The 16,078-nt window shown below is 39.6% G+C and overlaps 1 protein-coding gene across 5 annotated transcripts in view; it reads left to right on the forward strand.

The window, feature by feature from the left end:
* HEMGN (hemogen) overlaps positions 1-15,415 on the forward strand; it is a 37,771-nt gene extending 22,356 nt beyond the window's left edge. For all 5 annotated transcript variants that reach the window (XM_019649527.1, XM_019649530.1, XM_019649529.1 and 2 more), the window contains 4 exons: positions 4,945-5,070; positions 6,744-6,837; positions 12,117-13,090; positions 14,485-15,415. In XM_019649527.1, the coding sequence (XP_019505072.1) occupies positions 4,992-5,070; positions 6,744-6,837; positions 12,117-13,090; positions 14,485-14,591 (1,254 nt within the window). In that variant the 5' untranslated portion in view covers positions 4,945-4,991 and the 3' untranslated portion in view covers positions 14,592-15,415. The remainder of the gene's footprint in view (positions 1-4,944; positions 5,071-6,743; positions 6,838-12,116; positions 13,091-14,484) is intronic.
* The last annotated feature ends 663 nt before the right edge of the window (positions 15,416-16,078 follow it).

Below are 16,078 nucleotides of genomic sequence, written 5' to 3' on the forward strand. Positions count from 1 at the left end.
AAGAAAAAGAAGCGTACAATATCTTCCCTTTCTTGATTTTTCCACCCAAATGTACTCAAGGAAAATGCCCAGGTACATCATTAGAACGCTCTAATGATGCTATTAACACCACCCAAGTTTATGGCACTTCTTGTTGCACAGTGCTTTTCATTTTATAAAAAGCTCCCATGATCTCTTTTATTCTCACAAATCACTGTGAGGTATTGTCTTTTCTCCATTTTACAAGGGAAGAAACTGAGGATTGGAAAGAAGTGAGTGATTTTCCCCCAAAATTATACAGCCAGGAAATGGTAGAGTTTTCACATGCCTTGCTGTTTTTAGTACATGTTTTCAAATACCATTCACATGGTCTTTATAGTATAACACTCTAGGTACAGAATGACAAACCGAAGTGCAGCAGGACTCTGATCTCCGTGGTTTTAGGGTTCTATAATTTTATCAATATAGCCTAAAACCACATTACTTTGGGGCACCTTTATCAGGTCATGTTTGTGACTAAATAGTACCCAGTGCTCCCTTTTCGCCCCATGGTAAAGAGCCTTAGGGCAAAAGTTCTTAGCGATGTGCTTCCTTCCGTCCCACATCTGCCCAGTTCAGTCAGGCCTCTGAAATGCACCACCAAGTCCTCAATGCTGAAACCTGCTCCAGGTACGTCAGGAGTTAGGAAAGCAATTCTTTCCCTCGATATCTAGTTGGTGCTATTAGGAGAGCCAGACTTGGAGGCTGATGGCTCAGGTTCCAGGCTCAAACTACCAGCCTAACTCTGTGACCTTAGTTAAATAACTCTATACTCTGAGCATCCGTGTCTTGCTCTGAAAAATGAGGATAATAATAGCTATTTTATGAGTCTACTGCAAGGATTCAGTGAAATACTTATGAAAGTAGGGCCCTGTGCTGGGTTTCATTTTCTTCTGTAGCCATCTTGAAATTCTTAATGATTTTTGAAGGAAGAGCTCTGCATTTTCATGTTGCACTGGGCCCTGCAAATTAGGTAGCTGGTGCTGTCTGTGCCCTTGGTCACGTCATTTAACCCTGTGGGGCTTTACAGTCTAGAATGAATTGAGCTAAATTGTTAGGTTGATTCTCAATCCTTCTTCTACTTATTAGCAAAGTTTGACACAGTCGCTCACCCCCTCCTCCTTGAAACATTTTTTTTCCACTTGGCTTCTAGGACACTAAACTTTGGGGTTTTTTCCTGATCCTTTGCTTTTTTCTCCCTACTTTATTAGCTTGTCCAGAACAAAACTCCTGAACATTTCTTGCAAGCCTGCTCCTCCCAGTCTTTCTCTTCTGTTCGTTGTAACTCCATTTTACCTATTGCTCAGACCAAAACCCTTGTCATAGTCTTTGACTCTTTATCTCTCACTCAATATCCAATTTGTAAGCTGCTCTAGGATCTGACCACTTCTTCACCACCATCATCACAGTTCAAGCCTTAATCATCTCTCACTTGGATTACTGCAAAACCTAACTCGCCTCCCTGCTTCCACCCCTCCCCTTTGCCCAGTGGCCTACTCTCCACACAGTTGCCAGAATAATCCTTTAAAAATATAAGCCAGGTCGCATCACTCCTCTGTTGAAAACCATGCCATGACTATGCATCTCAGAGTTGAAATCTCCACAGGAGGTATCAAGCTACCTCTGTGAACCCACCTCCTACCACTCCCTCACCTCAGGCCATTTGTTGATGCCCCTCTACCTAGAATGCCCTCCCTGATATCAGCCTGGCTGGCCCCTCACCTTCAGTTCTACTGTCCCCACCATCAGTCAAGCCTTCCCTGACCACCCTAATTAAAATAGCAACCACCATCAACTCCTCCCCGCCACCGTCACTCCCCATCCTTTCATTCCCTGCTCACTTTTCTCCAAAGTACTCATCACCATCATACATATCATATTTTATTTATTTGCTTATTGTTTATCTCTCCCCATTAGACTGTAGGCTCTGTAAGGGCAGGGACTTTTCTAGCTTCTATATCTCCAGCACAAGAGCCAGTGTCAGTGAATGACAGAAAGTTCTGGAACAGATGATGACATGACTACTATTAAATCACAGCTGCATCAGCCCCTCTGAGTGTATAAAGCACTTTCACAGGCTGCATGCTCATGAAGCTGGCCCTGTACAAAGGAGTGAGGGCATTTATGGGGACTACTGTGGTCCAAGCCTCCCCCTAGACTGTACTGTGGAGATAGAAAGGTGAGTGTAAGAGTGTGTGGCCTAGAGGGAGGTTTCACATATATATGCAAATAACTCTAGAATAAGGCAGCGTTTGTTAAACATATCCAGTGTTTAACGCCTACCATCTCACATTCTGGCAATGATTCTAGAGTTTTCTACAGAGAGAAGGGACAGTGAACTATGGCTTGTGAATTTACTGTGTGGCCATTTCTGCCCCAGACAAGCTCCTGCTCTGGCCTGCTTATCACACTCCGGACACCTTGCCTGACTCCCAATCTAGTGTGTTCCCCACACTGGCCCCCTCCACCCAACATTGCCCCCTAATTAACTGTTAACTTTAGACCACACCCTCTTATAGTCCCTTCACATTGTGCTTCTAGATACAAGGAACATGAGGCAGGGGTAGGATCGACTTAGGAAGGTTTCAACAGGGTATGAAGAATCTAAATATTTCCTTACAGTAAAGATGTATATATCTCTCTATGAGCCTAGATAGTACGAAGAACTCAGGGACTACATCCGTCCATCTCCGTAGCTTGACAGCCTTGCTCAGTACATGGTACAGAGTGGGCATTCAGTAAAGTTTGCTGAATCGTTGATCTGGGTGTTATAAACTCTGAGCAAGGATAATCCTATTTAAGAAGTACTTTTGCATCTTCTATGAGGTGCCCCAGAGGTATTCTATGAGGTTATTTTATTGAGCTATCAACCTCACCAGTAAGAATGAAAACATTTCATGCTCGCTTCCACAGCACATATACTAAAATTGGAACGATACAGAGAAGATTAGCATGGCCCCTGCGCAAGGATGACACACAAATTCGTGAAGCATTCCATATTAAAAAAAAAAAATTTAAAACACCTCAGATAAAGGGACCAATATTTAAAATGCAAGTTTAAATTATAAAATGCTACTATTTTATAATTTTCAGTTACTTTTAATTTGTATTTGATTTTTTAAAAATCCTTTATCTGAAAATCCAAACAATACCAAGAGATAAATTACAAAGCATGCCTTTCATTCCTACAGGACTCCTTTGACTAGGACTCCCTGAACTTATCTGAAATTTAGAGAGAGAGAAAGACTTATGAGAAAGAATGGGGAACTGAGAAGCTTAAAGCTAAAGCATTAGGATCTGCTCATTAAAAACGATGTTAAGTTTTGGATTGGTATTTGTGTGTTTGTTATGTAATTCTCAATACTTTTCAGTGTGTTTGAAAAACTTGCTTCTCTCCTATGTTCACATCACACATACATTTTCATACCTAGGCAAGATCAAGCATAAAAAGATAGCCTGTCTTATAATCAGTAAGAAATATTTACTGACTACATACATTAGTTATTGCTGCCAGCAGTCAGTAAGAAAATTTGGGACAGGTAAATCCTTACTTGGTTCTCAGTTTCTCTGTATATAAAATAGGGGGAGAGACTAGATGGTTTCAGGGGACCTTCCAGTTCTAATGCCTTAGGAGCCTAGGGAAGCAGAGATACTTATTCACATTATAAAGGATTCCTTTCAGATTGTCTCTGTTTCTTGAGTGAATTTAAACTATGACTTGCTTTTCAAAATTTGGTTACTATATTTTTATTATTAATAAAAGCAGCTAACAAGTAAATTCAACCTATCAGGTACATAAAATGCTTTATATGGATTATTTGTTTTAGTCCTCCCAATAATCCCATGAGTTAGATACTGATATTATCCCCACGTTGTAGACAGGTAAACTGGCTCCATGACTAACTTGCCTAAGGTCACTGAATTATGGAATGTGGCAACACTGGAATCCAAACTCTCTTCAGTTTAATCTGTGACTCCGGAGCACATTGTTAACCCTGCATCTCCCAGGCTGGCTGCCGACATCAGGAAATGTTCAGTGTTCCTTTCTTAGTTGAACAACCATGGGTTTTGCCTTCACAAATGGGGTGACCGGTTGGAGATGGAGTGATTCCTTTGGTTTCAGCTTTATTTCTATGACATAATGTGGTGATATTTTCACTAGGAAATGTTTTTTCACCTCCCCTGGATGAGTAACAGCGGATTTCACTAGTTATTCTGAGTCACTTGTGAATGACTGGGTGAGCAGAAAAGCGTTCAAATTTGCTTCGAATTCCTAATTTGGTTCTTTATGTCCATTATTTAAGTCTATAACAGCAGACATAACAAGACTTTACGTTATTTTGCAACAGATTAAGGTGGAAAAATGCCACATGCAGGAAAACAATGTAAGATTAATTTCACATCTTTATAGCACACTTCATAATTTTCACATTCACAAGAACTTGTGTGAGGTAGGCAAGTCTGGAATTATTTTTACCTGCTTTGCAAATGAGGAAAGAGAGTCACAGAAAGGGCAGGTGACTTATTCTAGGTCATGGAGCTGGTTAGATTCTAGACCTAGTGGTCTTTCTACACTATGCCACCACCATATGTAAAACGGAATTTCAGACTCAGGCACTTCTTTTCTTGGCAGACAGAGCTAAATGGCTGCTATACCAGAGACTGTGCCATGCTAGGCTGTGGCCATGGGGCTCCTGTATAAGTAGCAACTGTGCTAGAGGGTGAGAACATAGCAGCAGCAGACATGCCTCCTACTCACACCTGTGCAGTGTGATAAAGAAAGTAGAAGTAGCCAGCAGCTGTGGTCCAACCAGATAAAACTTTTAGGCGGGAAGTCAAGTGACAAGTGAAATCGTGTGTGTGTGTGTGTGTGTGTGTGTGTGTGTGTGTGTGACTGTTAATTGCTTTTGATATTTTTTTAAAAAGGCAGTGTGAGGAAGTCAGACTAAATAGCAGGAAGGTATTGCAGCAAGATGGATTTGGGAAAGGACCAATCTCATTTGATGCTCCACCAGACACCTGATCCTCACCAAGAAAAGAACCATGTTCCAGGTAATGAAAAAGACCTTAAGAGGTAGTGGCTGTTGGGAAGAATTGGGGCTATGATTATTTCCCTCTTTTATATGGATCTGGCAAAAAAAAAAGGGCATGATTGTGTATATTCATATAATCGTAGGTGGGAAGAATTGGGGTAATCCTGAGGTGCCTTCTAGTGCTAAGACCCTAATAAGCCAGAGAAACAATAAATCATTAATAAGAAATATATTTAAATGAAAGATAGTGAAGATACTGAATTCTGCATGGTTGTGGTAAAACAAGCACACCCATATACTTCTATGGTAGCATAAATTTGGTATAACTTTTGGGGAGACATGGCAATAGGTAGAAAGAACTATAGTGCTTATGCTTTTGGTTCAGTAATCTTACTCATTGGATCTATCCTAAAGCAGCATTTCTCAAAATGTTTTGCAGAATCCTAGGTCTTGAGACAGTGTTTTAAAACTTTTTAGTGTCACAGGTCCCTTTGACATTCTGATGAACCCCTAGACACCTTCTTAAAATAAATATTTTAAATACACAAAATTAAATATGTAAGATTATAAAGGAAACAATTATATTAAGATACAGTTGTCAAAATGAGAAATTGTGTTATTGTAATATATGTGCTTATATATGCATTAAATAACAAGATCCAATGGTGGATCTAATAATAATGATCAAATCAAATATATCATCTAAAATAAATATTTTAAGGTATCTGCAATAACTGTAATGTAATACAAAAAATATGTAATTTCTGCTAAATACTACCATGGTTTGGTACCTGCATTCATAATTGAAGAAAATGGTAATTTTAATTAGAGATTTGTAAAAATAAAGGTATAATTTTTCCCCATCCAAGTTTACCATTAAGAACAGAAGGTGTCATGGTCCAAGGGGCATGTTCATCTTTTGGGGGTCCTACTGCAAATTGGCTTTCACTCCATAGGTTCTAAGAAGTTCTACATCAAAGACTCATTAACTTTTCTCAAATTTGGATGGCAACAGAACCTTTTTTGATGATACCTTTAATATTCCAAAGAACTTGGAGAAACACCATCTCAGGAAAAAAATCCAAAAGAAAAAAAGCTGTCTGCATGAATATGCTTATTATAGTTTGATTTACAATGGCAAAAAAACAACTAGCAATAACCTACATGTTCAATACAAGTAGAATGACTGGGTAAATGAGAATACATCAACATGATTAAGTGTCATGTAGTCATTAAAGTTATAATTATGAAGACTAGATCATGGAAAATATTTCTGATACAATGTTAGGTTAATGATAAAATTGTGGCATGCTATCAGTGCAACTTTGTGTAATATAGGAACTAGATAAGTATGAGGAATAAAATGAAAACAGGTATAATGTTAAGGATGACAGAACATGGCTGATTCTTTCTTTTATGTTGTACAATATATAAAAATTATTTTGAAAAAAATTAATAGCTTGGTAGCACACTTACATACAAATACTGACCTTTTCGTTTTAAAATGTTTACTGTTTGCTCCCAGGCATTTTTCGGAGATATAGGATAAATAAGATAGAGTCCTTGTCCTTAAAAAGCTGGGAGAAGAATGTAGACACCCAACAGAGATTCTACCACTTTGCTATAGGACTCTTGCTGATAAATGCCACAATTCCTCACTGTTGCCTATAACTTTTCATTTTGATCCTACAGAAGTCATTGGAACTTGGAATTTGCGAAACAGAGAGCAACTCAGAAAAAGAAAAGCTGAAGCACAAGAAAAGCAAACTTCACAATGGCAATTTGGGTATGGTATCCTTGCGAGGGAAAAAGGAACTGATATTTATCCAATACATGCTATGTGCTAAGTACTGATAAGCAGTTTCACATACTATAGTTTATCTTTCCAACAATCCAGTAAATCAGGAGCTGTTATCCCTATTTACACAAAAGGAAAATATCCAATGGGTTAAATCTCTTGACTAAAGTCACACAGCTAGTAAAGTGGTGGGAACAGAATTTTATCCCTGATCTCTTTTAATTAAAGCACCAGGCAATCAAATCATACTGTAGAGGGGTGTGGTTAGTTCAACCACTCTGGTAATATAAACAGAAGCATCCTGTTTGGGGGACTGGGGGACACCCCCAAATTGAGGAAACCTCTGAGTTTGTTCTCCAAGCTTTCTGTTAGTAATCCTTATCAAATGAGTGTGATTAACTCTCCATGCGGTAACCCAAAACATTGTGTAAGTGAGTGACTGGGGAGTTTGGGAGTTCCTAAATCTCCAAAGTCACCTGTCTGTCATCTCAGGGAGGGAGTAGAAGAACATGATTGTGAAGTAAATTAGGCAGCATCCAACTGCATCCATTTAGAATATGACTGTGAAAACAGAGGTATTGCTTACTTGGAGATGGAAAAGGGGAGCCCAAGGACCCAAGGAGCGCAGCATCCATTCACAACCAGGGCGTCTCCACCTTGGCACTATTGATGCTGTGGGCAGCATCTCTGTGTGGGAGGCTGTCCTGCATTGGGGATGTTTAGCAACATCTCCGCCTTCTACGGACCAATAGCACTCCCCCAGCCCCAGTTGTGAAACCAAAAATGTCTCCAGACGTTGCCAAATGTTTCCTGGGGCAAGCAGAGGGGATGAAATCGCACTTTGTTGAGAACCACTGATCTAAGCATTCTTCTTAAGAAAGGATATCTATCCCCATATGGACTGACTACTGTCTGTTCTGTTCCACCAATTAGTTTACACATGATTGGTAAATAGGAAAATGATGTCAGTATAATGTGGACGTTGTATTGATTCATGATTTTTCCTAGTCAAATGAGCCAGAATAGTGGGAATAGAATTAAACCTTTAGCAGGAAAGCCAAAAGCCTTGAGGTTGGCTGCTGTATAGGCAGGGTCCTTTTTGGCCTGCATCTGGGGCTGTTCCCCAAGAGAAGAACACCACCAGCCTTGCACAGCTTTACACATGTACGGATTGTACTTTCTCCTATGCCCAACTTAACGGCAGCCCTGCTGGCTCAGAGTGCCACTCTTATTTGCATGATCATAGCAGCTGAAAACCTGCATTTACACTGCTGCTTTTGTGCAGTTTTTGCTATCCCCGAGGCATCCTCCAGTCAGATCTATCTGTCTGGACTACCCAAGTTATCTCAGATATCAATAATTGTTTTTATTAATGTTAAAAAGTTGCATAGGTTTTGAGTCGTTTGCCCAAACTCTCTTTTTCCTTGTAAGCTGTTAATTTTAGTACATAATTTTGCAGAAAATGAGGTTTTTCAGGAATGCGTATATTATGTTTTAGCAGAGACTTCTATACTCAGGTCCTATGGCAGGTGACTCTGCTAAAGCGTATCCAGTTAGCTCCCCTAATTCCATACCCGCCAAGCAACCTTCTGATCATTACTTGGCTTCCAAGTACTTGCTACAGAATAAGAGTACATTTGTTTGTCAGCCCAAGCATTCTCTGCTGGGTGACTTTGCATTTCTCACTGTTCATTTAAAAATCCGTCTTTAGGTTTACATATCAGTCTCTCTGAGCTGGTTGCTGAGCTCTGCCCCTGATAAATGGAGCTAGTCTGTGTGTGCTGATAGAATTGGGTTTCTATGTTTGCTGGGCTAGGGGCCAAGGCTGAGGAAGTCACTGAAGTAGATGACACCTTGGTGAGCCTCTTGGCAGCTGGCTGGCCTTGCTCTGGTGACACATTTCTATACTACTGAGGGCTGTTCTCACTACAGCATACCACACAGTGAAACCTTAGTTGTTCCAGAAAGAAACGCCAGAGTATAATGGCTAAGAGCCTGGCTATTAAAGCCAGAAGGACTAGATTAGAAGCCTGGCTCCCCTACTTCCTAGCCATCTGACCTTGGATGAATTACTCAGCCTCTTTGGGCCTCAGTTTTGTCATCTGCAAAATGGAAATAATAATAGTATCCATTTAATAAATTGATGTGAAGATTATATAAGTTAACAGAATAAGGAAATTACCTAAAACAGTGTCTGGCACCTAGGAAGCATTATATGTGTGTTTTCTATATGAAAACAAAAGTACTACTTTACATTTGGATAATTCATTCATGTAAGTTATTATATGAAATTCTTATAACAACCACATGAGGCTGGGTAGATACTATATACTCCATTTAACCTGTGAAGAAACCAAGGCATGGAGAGGTTAAGTGACTTGCCCATGATCACATAATTGATAAGTTACAGAGTACAGATTACATTTTAGGCCACATAAATATTTTTGTATCTTTTGAAAAATCACCAGGAAAAAAATGGAACATTATATTAGTCAGATTCCCTCATAACAAATTATTTAGGACTTAATACCTAGGAAAAAAAATTAGTGTTTCCTGAATTATTCAGATATACCATCTTTTTTTTTTTTTAAAAGATTTTTTTATTGGGTAATTGGGGGGATGGGAACAGTACTGGGGAATTAGGGAAAGGGGAACAGACAAGTTGCTGTCGTTTTGTTCTTCAATCTAGTTGTGGAGGACACTGCTTCACTGGCCCAAGTTGGCACCATCATTGCGCTCTTCCCGGGCGAGGCAGATCAGTCACCAGCTTCTGGACGGCCGCTCACTGCGGCTGCTGGCCGCTCACGCTGGCTGCTGGCTACACACGGTAGCCCATGGCAACCCACTGCCACAGGGACTGCAGCCTAAGCCGTCGCCAGCGACTCACGGCAGCCCAGCTCCAGGTTGAGCTGTTGTTCAGCATCTTAGCTGTAGAGGGCAGTGTCACTGGCCCTCATATGTGGGATCCGAACCGGGGCCCTCTGGCATCCCAAGCGAGTTCTTAACCATCGCGCCACTCGGCCGGCCCTATACCATCTTTTTTTAATCTGACAATAAATACATTATAATTTATCTTGTTACTATGGCACTTGGAGTTATACTTCAAAATGCTAAGGTGCCATACCCTCATTTTAAAATTATTTTTCCTTCTATATTATTTGTAATATTTATTTTTGACTGACCTATTACATATATACTTTTTAAATATTGACTTCAAACTGCTTTGGTGAGGCAATCTCTACAATTTTTTTTTCATTATGGAAAAGTTCAAACATACAAAAAAGTAGAATAGGGTTTATTTATTTATTTATTTATTTTACTTTTAAAGATTTTATTGGGGAATTGGGGGACGGGAACAGCATTGGGGAATCGTGGAAGGGGAACAGACAAGTTGCTGTCCTTTTGTTCTTCAGTCTAGTTGTGGAGGATGTCACTTTACTGGCCCATGTTGGTATTATCATTGCGCTCTTCCCGGCTCAGGCAGATCAGTCGCTGGCCACTGGATGGCCACTCACGACGGCTCTTGGCAGCTCACACTGGCTGCTGGCCACTCATGCTGGCTGCCAGCCACTCACAGTAGCTCATGGCAGCCCACTGCAGCAGGGGCTGCAGCCTATGCCGTCGCTGGCGACTCATGGCAGCCCAGCTCCAGGTCAAGCTGTTGTTCACCATCTTAGCTATAGAAGGTAGTGTCACTGGCCCTCATGTGGGATCCGAACTGGGGGCCTGCTGCTCAGAGCTGGTGTCCCAAGCCAACTCCTAACCAATGCGCCACTCCTAACCCAGGTTTATATTTTTAAGTGTGCAGGGAACTATGAGCACTGCAAAGATGTAAAAGACACTGACTTTGTCACTAAAGAATATCTAGTTTTCTAAAAGAAATAAGGTTTCTCCAGAAATAACTACAGATTGAGGCAGCCGATGTTCTTTGCCTGAAGCATGATCCTCACAATAAAGGCTATAGGAGCACGAAACAGGGAGAATATTTCAGCCCTCTGGTCTGTAAGAGAAGAAGGATCCATGAGGCAAGTAGCATGGGACAGAATTTCCATAGGTTTAGAAAAATGATGAAATGTTTATTTGTAGTACCTTTTTCTCCCTCCAAACTCATCTGTATTAGCCATCTATATTTGGTTATATTTGCAGTACCTAACAATTTGTCATTGGCTGCAATTTCCATGTATATCCTTTCATCTTTTAGATCTTTAATCTAGGTATTAGTTCAGAGTAGATATGATAGGACTGCTCATGCCTTTCCACCAGGCTTCTTAACTTCAGTAAATGTTCTTTGCAGCTTTTGACCCAGCTTACAGTACATCTCATTTGACATGTCTTGTAGCTACTTAGCATTCTGCACACAGACACTGTATTAGATAAGCAAGCCATATACATCACCTGCCTGCAGGAGCTGTGCCTGGATTGCGGGTCTAGAAATGCAACTATATTAATTTACCCAGGGCATAGTGGGACTAACTCACTCAGATGAAACCCAAAGAGACTAGTGGATAAACCAGAATGCCAATCTGTTCATTTATAACATCAATTATATGTTTTCCATAACCCAACTTTTTTTTTTTTAAGATTTTTTATTGGGTAATTGGGGGAAGGGAAACAGACAAGTTGCTGTCATTTTGTTCTTCAGTTTAGTTGTGGAGGATGTTGCTTCACTGGCCCAAGCTGGCACCATCATTGCGCTCTTCCCAGGCGAGGCAGATCAGTCGTCGGCTTCTGGACGGCCGCTCGCGGCAGCTGCTGGCCGCTCATGCTGGCTGCTGGCTACATACGGTAGCCCATGGCAACCCACTGCCACAGGGGCTGCAGCCTACGCCGTCGCTGGCGACTCATGGCAGCCCAGCTCCAGGTTGAGCTGTTGTTCAGCATCTTAGCTGTAGAGAAGTGTCACTGGCCCTCATATGTGGGATCTGAACCGGGGCCCTCTGGCATCCCAAGCCAACTCTTAACCAATGCGCCACTCAGCCGGCCCTCCATAACCCAACTTTAAGTACATGCTCTCAAACACACACTATACTTCCTGGTGAGCAAGGCTTCAGAGACAAAAAGTGTCTGTGGGATATTTCCTCTGTTGACAGTTGAGAACATCTGGCACTGCCCCTTTCATTTTACAAACAAGGAGATTGAGGCCCAGAGAGATTAAGTGACTTGTTCAAGGTCATGCAACAGTCAGGGAGAGACCAGGACTGTTGTTACCAAGCATTTATCTGAATTCTGTAGCCCTATCGCTGACACTAATTCTGATCTCTCCACAGAGAGAGAAAACAAAAGCGGCAGAGAACAGCAAAAGGAAACCAAAGAGGCAGAAAGAGACAACAAAATACAGAACTGAAGGTGGAGCCTCTGTCACAAGTAGAACAAGAAATGTTGGAGGAAGCATTGGCACCTACAGAGAAAGACACTGAATTACCTAGGAATGTAACCGAAGCTTTCCTTCCGATAGTCTCTCCCCAAAGAGCTGTACCTGAGGAAAATTTCCCTGCAGTAGGTCAAGAAAGCATTATACATCAGGGAAAATCTCCTGAGTGCCAAGAAATAATACAATGCCACCCTTCTGAGATAGGCCAAGATGTGGTTGAACCTGAAGGCCTCTCTCCTAACATGTGCCAAGAAACAGCTGTAGCCAAAGCCCTACCTTCTCAAACATCTGAAGACACAGCTGACCTGGAAGGATGTTCTCTTGATGCATACCCAGAGCCAGATGTGCCTAAAGGCTATGCCCTTGAGACATACCAAAAAAGAGCTGAGCCCAAGGAATACAATGCTGAACCAGGTCAAGGAATAGCTGAGACTGAGAGCATCCTTTCTAAAACACAAGAAATAGCTGGGCCCAAAGACCATTCTACAAAACCATACCAAGAAATAGTTGAACCTGAACACATTTCTCAAAAAGCATGTAATGAAATTGCTGTGCCTATAGCTCTCTCTCATAAAACCATCCAAGAAACATCTGTTCCTGAAGAATATCCACCTGAACTATACCAAGGCACTCTTGGGTCTGAAGAATGTTCACCTGAAATATACCAAGAAACACCTGAGCCCAAAGACTGTGTACCTGAAATATACCAAGAAATATCTGAGCCTGAGGACCTCTCTACAAAGACATATAAAAATAAGGATGTGCCTAAAGAATGCTTTCCAGAACCATACCAAGAAACAGGTAGACCCCAAGGCCAGGATTCTGAAGCACACCAGGAAGATGCTAAGGATGTTTATACTTTTCCTCGAGGTAGGGATTGTTTATAGGGGATAAGTCAGTGACACCGCCACTTAATCGTGTTCCCATTTATAATTAGAGCACCAAATAGGTATGTCTCCCTCAGAGTGGTGTTTTACAGACTTCTTTGACTAGGTTATTCCCAGTGTTATCAATGGGTATCATTAATGTCATTGGCTAGTTTTTCATTCAACCAATGTCTGTTTGGCATATTTCCAAAGAATTAAAAGACAACAATTGAAAATATAAGTGTGTATAGTAGGTACTTGTACATACTATCCATTTTGGGAAGCTTTAGCCAGTGGAGAGAAATGATCCCAATATAGGATGAGTTATGTGTAAACATTTTTAAAGGACACTTAAATTTAGATTTTTAAGAAAACTTGATGACTAAAGTTTTTCTTGAAAATTAAATTTTCCTAGCTAACTAAAGGCAAGTAAATTCATGGTTTAAGGTACCAAGGGATATACAAAGGTGTAAAATATAATCCCTGTTACTGGGGAACACATTCTTGTAGATTTATCAGGTTTACCAAAAACTCTTTCTATTTCAATATTTGTTCCTGAAAAGCTTCTCCTAAGCATAGCGTTTTGAAAATAATGTGACCTTTCTTCAATCGGACTTGCCTTAGGGACATAACTGAGAACCTCGATTCTCCTTGTACAATACTATGGACAGTACTGTAAGAAAATGTACTGGGACTATGAGACCATAGTTATCCCCATGGAATTGCTTTCTAAAGAACTCTCTGGTAGTTTATTTGCTCTTTCTCCTAAAAGATGAGTGCAACAAAAACATGGGGTTAGTAGGGTGCCAAGTACTATTTTAACAATCTTTGCCTATCTACTAGGTTAAGAAATAAAAACCTCATTGTTGTAATTTCCACTTTTTTGATGACTAATGCTACTTGGCATCTTTTCATGATTTTTATGAATTTGCATTTTTTCTCTTGAAAATTGCCTGTTTTAATCCTTGTTCCATTTTAAATTTGGGATAGCAATCTTTGTTGATTGATTTAAAAATCTCTTAAATAGTTATTAAGCCTTTACCTACATATATGTTTTAAAATATTTTCCCAGTTGTTGCTTGTGGTTTAACTTTGTTTATAGTGGTTTTTGTTATGTACGTGACAAAAATTTAATTTTTAGTTATTTAAATCTGTTAATCTTTTCCTTTATGTTTTCTGGTCTGTGTTCTGCTTAGAAAGGCCTTTATAATCCTAAGATTATAAGAACATTCTATTGTTTCTACAACACTAATGTTATTTTAATATTTAAATCTTTAATTCATCTGAAATTTGTTTTTATGCAAGGTGTGAGGTAGAGGGTTTTTTTCTCCAAATGGGTAGTCAGTTGTCCCAATACCATTTATTGAACCTATTTTCATATTTTATTTGATTTTACAGAAGTGAAAGAGAAACCCAAAGCACAAGAACCAGAGATGCCAGCAATTCTAAATGTTCCTCAAGAGAGTCACCCAGAAAATGACGTCTATAGTTATGTTTTGTTTTAACAGTGCTCAACCATCAAAGTTGTCCAACAAAATACACATCTTAATATATTACTGTGTGATTTTCTCAAAATATTGTAGCAATCTCTACAATCTTTCTTAATATTTTAAGTGTTTTTTTCCATGTATAGACTGTATCTTGAAAAGAGAACCAATGTGTTTTTTTCAGGCTCTACCACGTAGAAAATATCCTGCTTGTGTGTGTGTTTGTGTGTGTGTGTGTGTGTGTGTGTGTGTGTGTATTGGGGTGAAAATAGTGGTGGGAAAAGACAAAAATAGGAAAGGGAAGGGCTCAATAAGTTTTCCCCCGAAGAACAAACATTTCTTTGATTACTTATTAAGAGGAGAAAAACTTACACATTTGAACATTTAAAATTTGGGGTAATATATAGTTTTCTTGTAAAGTTTATTCAGTTATTAATGTAACAATAGCATCAAAAATTTATTCAGGCTTTAGTTGGCTTTTTTAGTTAATTTTAACAATTCTTTTCATTTTGGGATTCTTTCAAAGATATTTTGGAGTGATAAATATAGTTTACTTATGTATTTGAGTTTTGATTTTTACTTTTTATATATTGTATTTGTGCAAAATGTATATTAAATCATTATTACATGCCTAACTGTGTGGACCACATCATGGTAAGCATTTTGAAGGTTAGAAGACCTATAACACATAGTCTCTCCCCATCAGGGATTTAATTTAGTCTCTTGGGGGAATAAAACAGAAAACAAATAATTACAAAAGAAAATAGTAAATGCTAGTGTCACTTGAATAATAGATATAAAAGAGAGAACACTCACTTTTTTGCTGGAATGACCTGAAAAAATGACACAAGTGGAGCCTTGAAAAATGGAGATTTGTATTACAGGTGAGGATAACTGTATTATTGTATGTGACATAGAGAGGGGGATGCATTCAAGACATTCAAGATGTTGTTAATTCAGGGTCCATGTGGAATAGGTTAGTAGGCTAAAAATCTTGTATTATTCGAATGTACAGAATTTTGCATACTTAACTAAGAAGTGTATTACTTGTTAGGGAATGGAGAACTAAGTAAGACTTTTGAACAATGGAGTGGCAATTTTAGTATTTTAGGAATATTTGTCTGCTGATAATGGTAAGGATTAACTGAAAATGAGAAGAGACTGTGGACAGGAGTAGGAAACATTCTGGGTGGGAAGTGTGCAAATCTCCTCTGGTATTATTTTGGGAGGAGAGGAGGCATTTTCAGTTTTCTTTCTGTTGTTACAGAGGACTCAAAATAAAGGAGATTCTTCAAATAAAGGTTTGGTTCAGTAAGGGCACAATTGTGCAAGCTTTCTATATAGGCATTGTGTTAGGTATTAGGCTACAGTTAAGAACAAGATAGGATCCCAGTCTCTCAAGCATTCATGGTGTAAAACAGTGGTTCTCAACCCTCATGGTGTATTTTTTTTTAAGATTTTATTGGGGAATTGGAGGAGGGGAACAGCGTTGGGGAATTGGGGAA

The sequence above is a fragment of the Hipposideros armiger genome, unplaced genomic scaffold (assembly GCF_001890085.2).
Source record: "Hipposideros armiger isolate ML-2016 unplaced genomic scaffold, ASM189008v1 scaffold_133, whole genome shotgun sequence".
Lineage (NCBI taxonomy): Eukaryota > Metazoa > Chordata > Mammalia > Chiroptera > Hipposideridae > Hipposideros > Hipposideros armiger.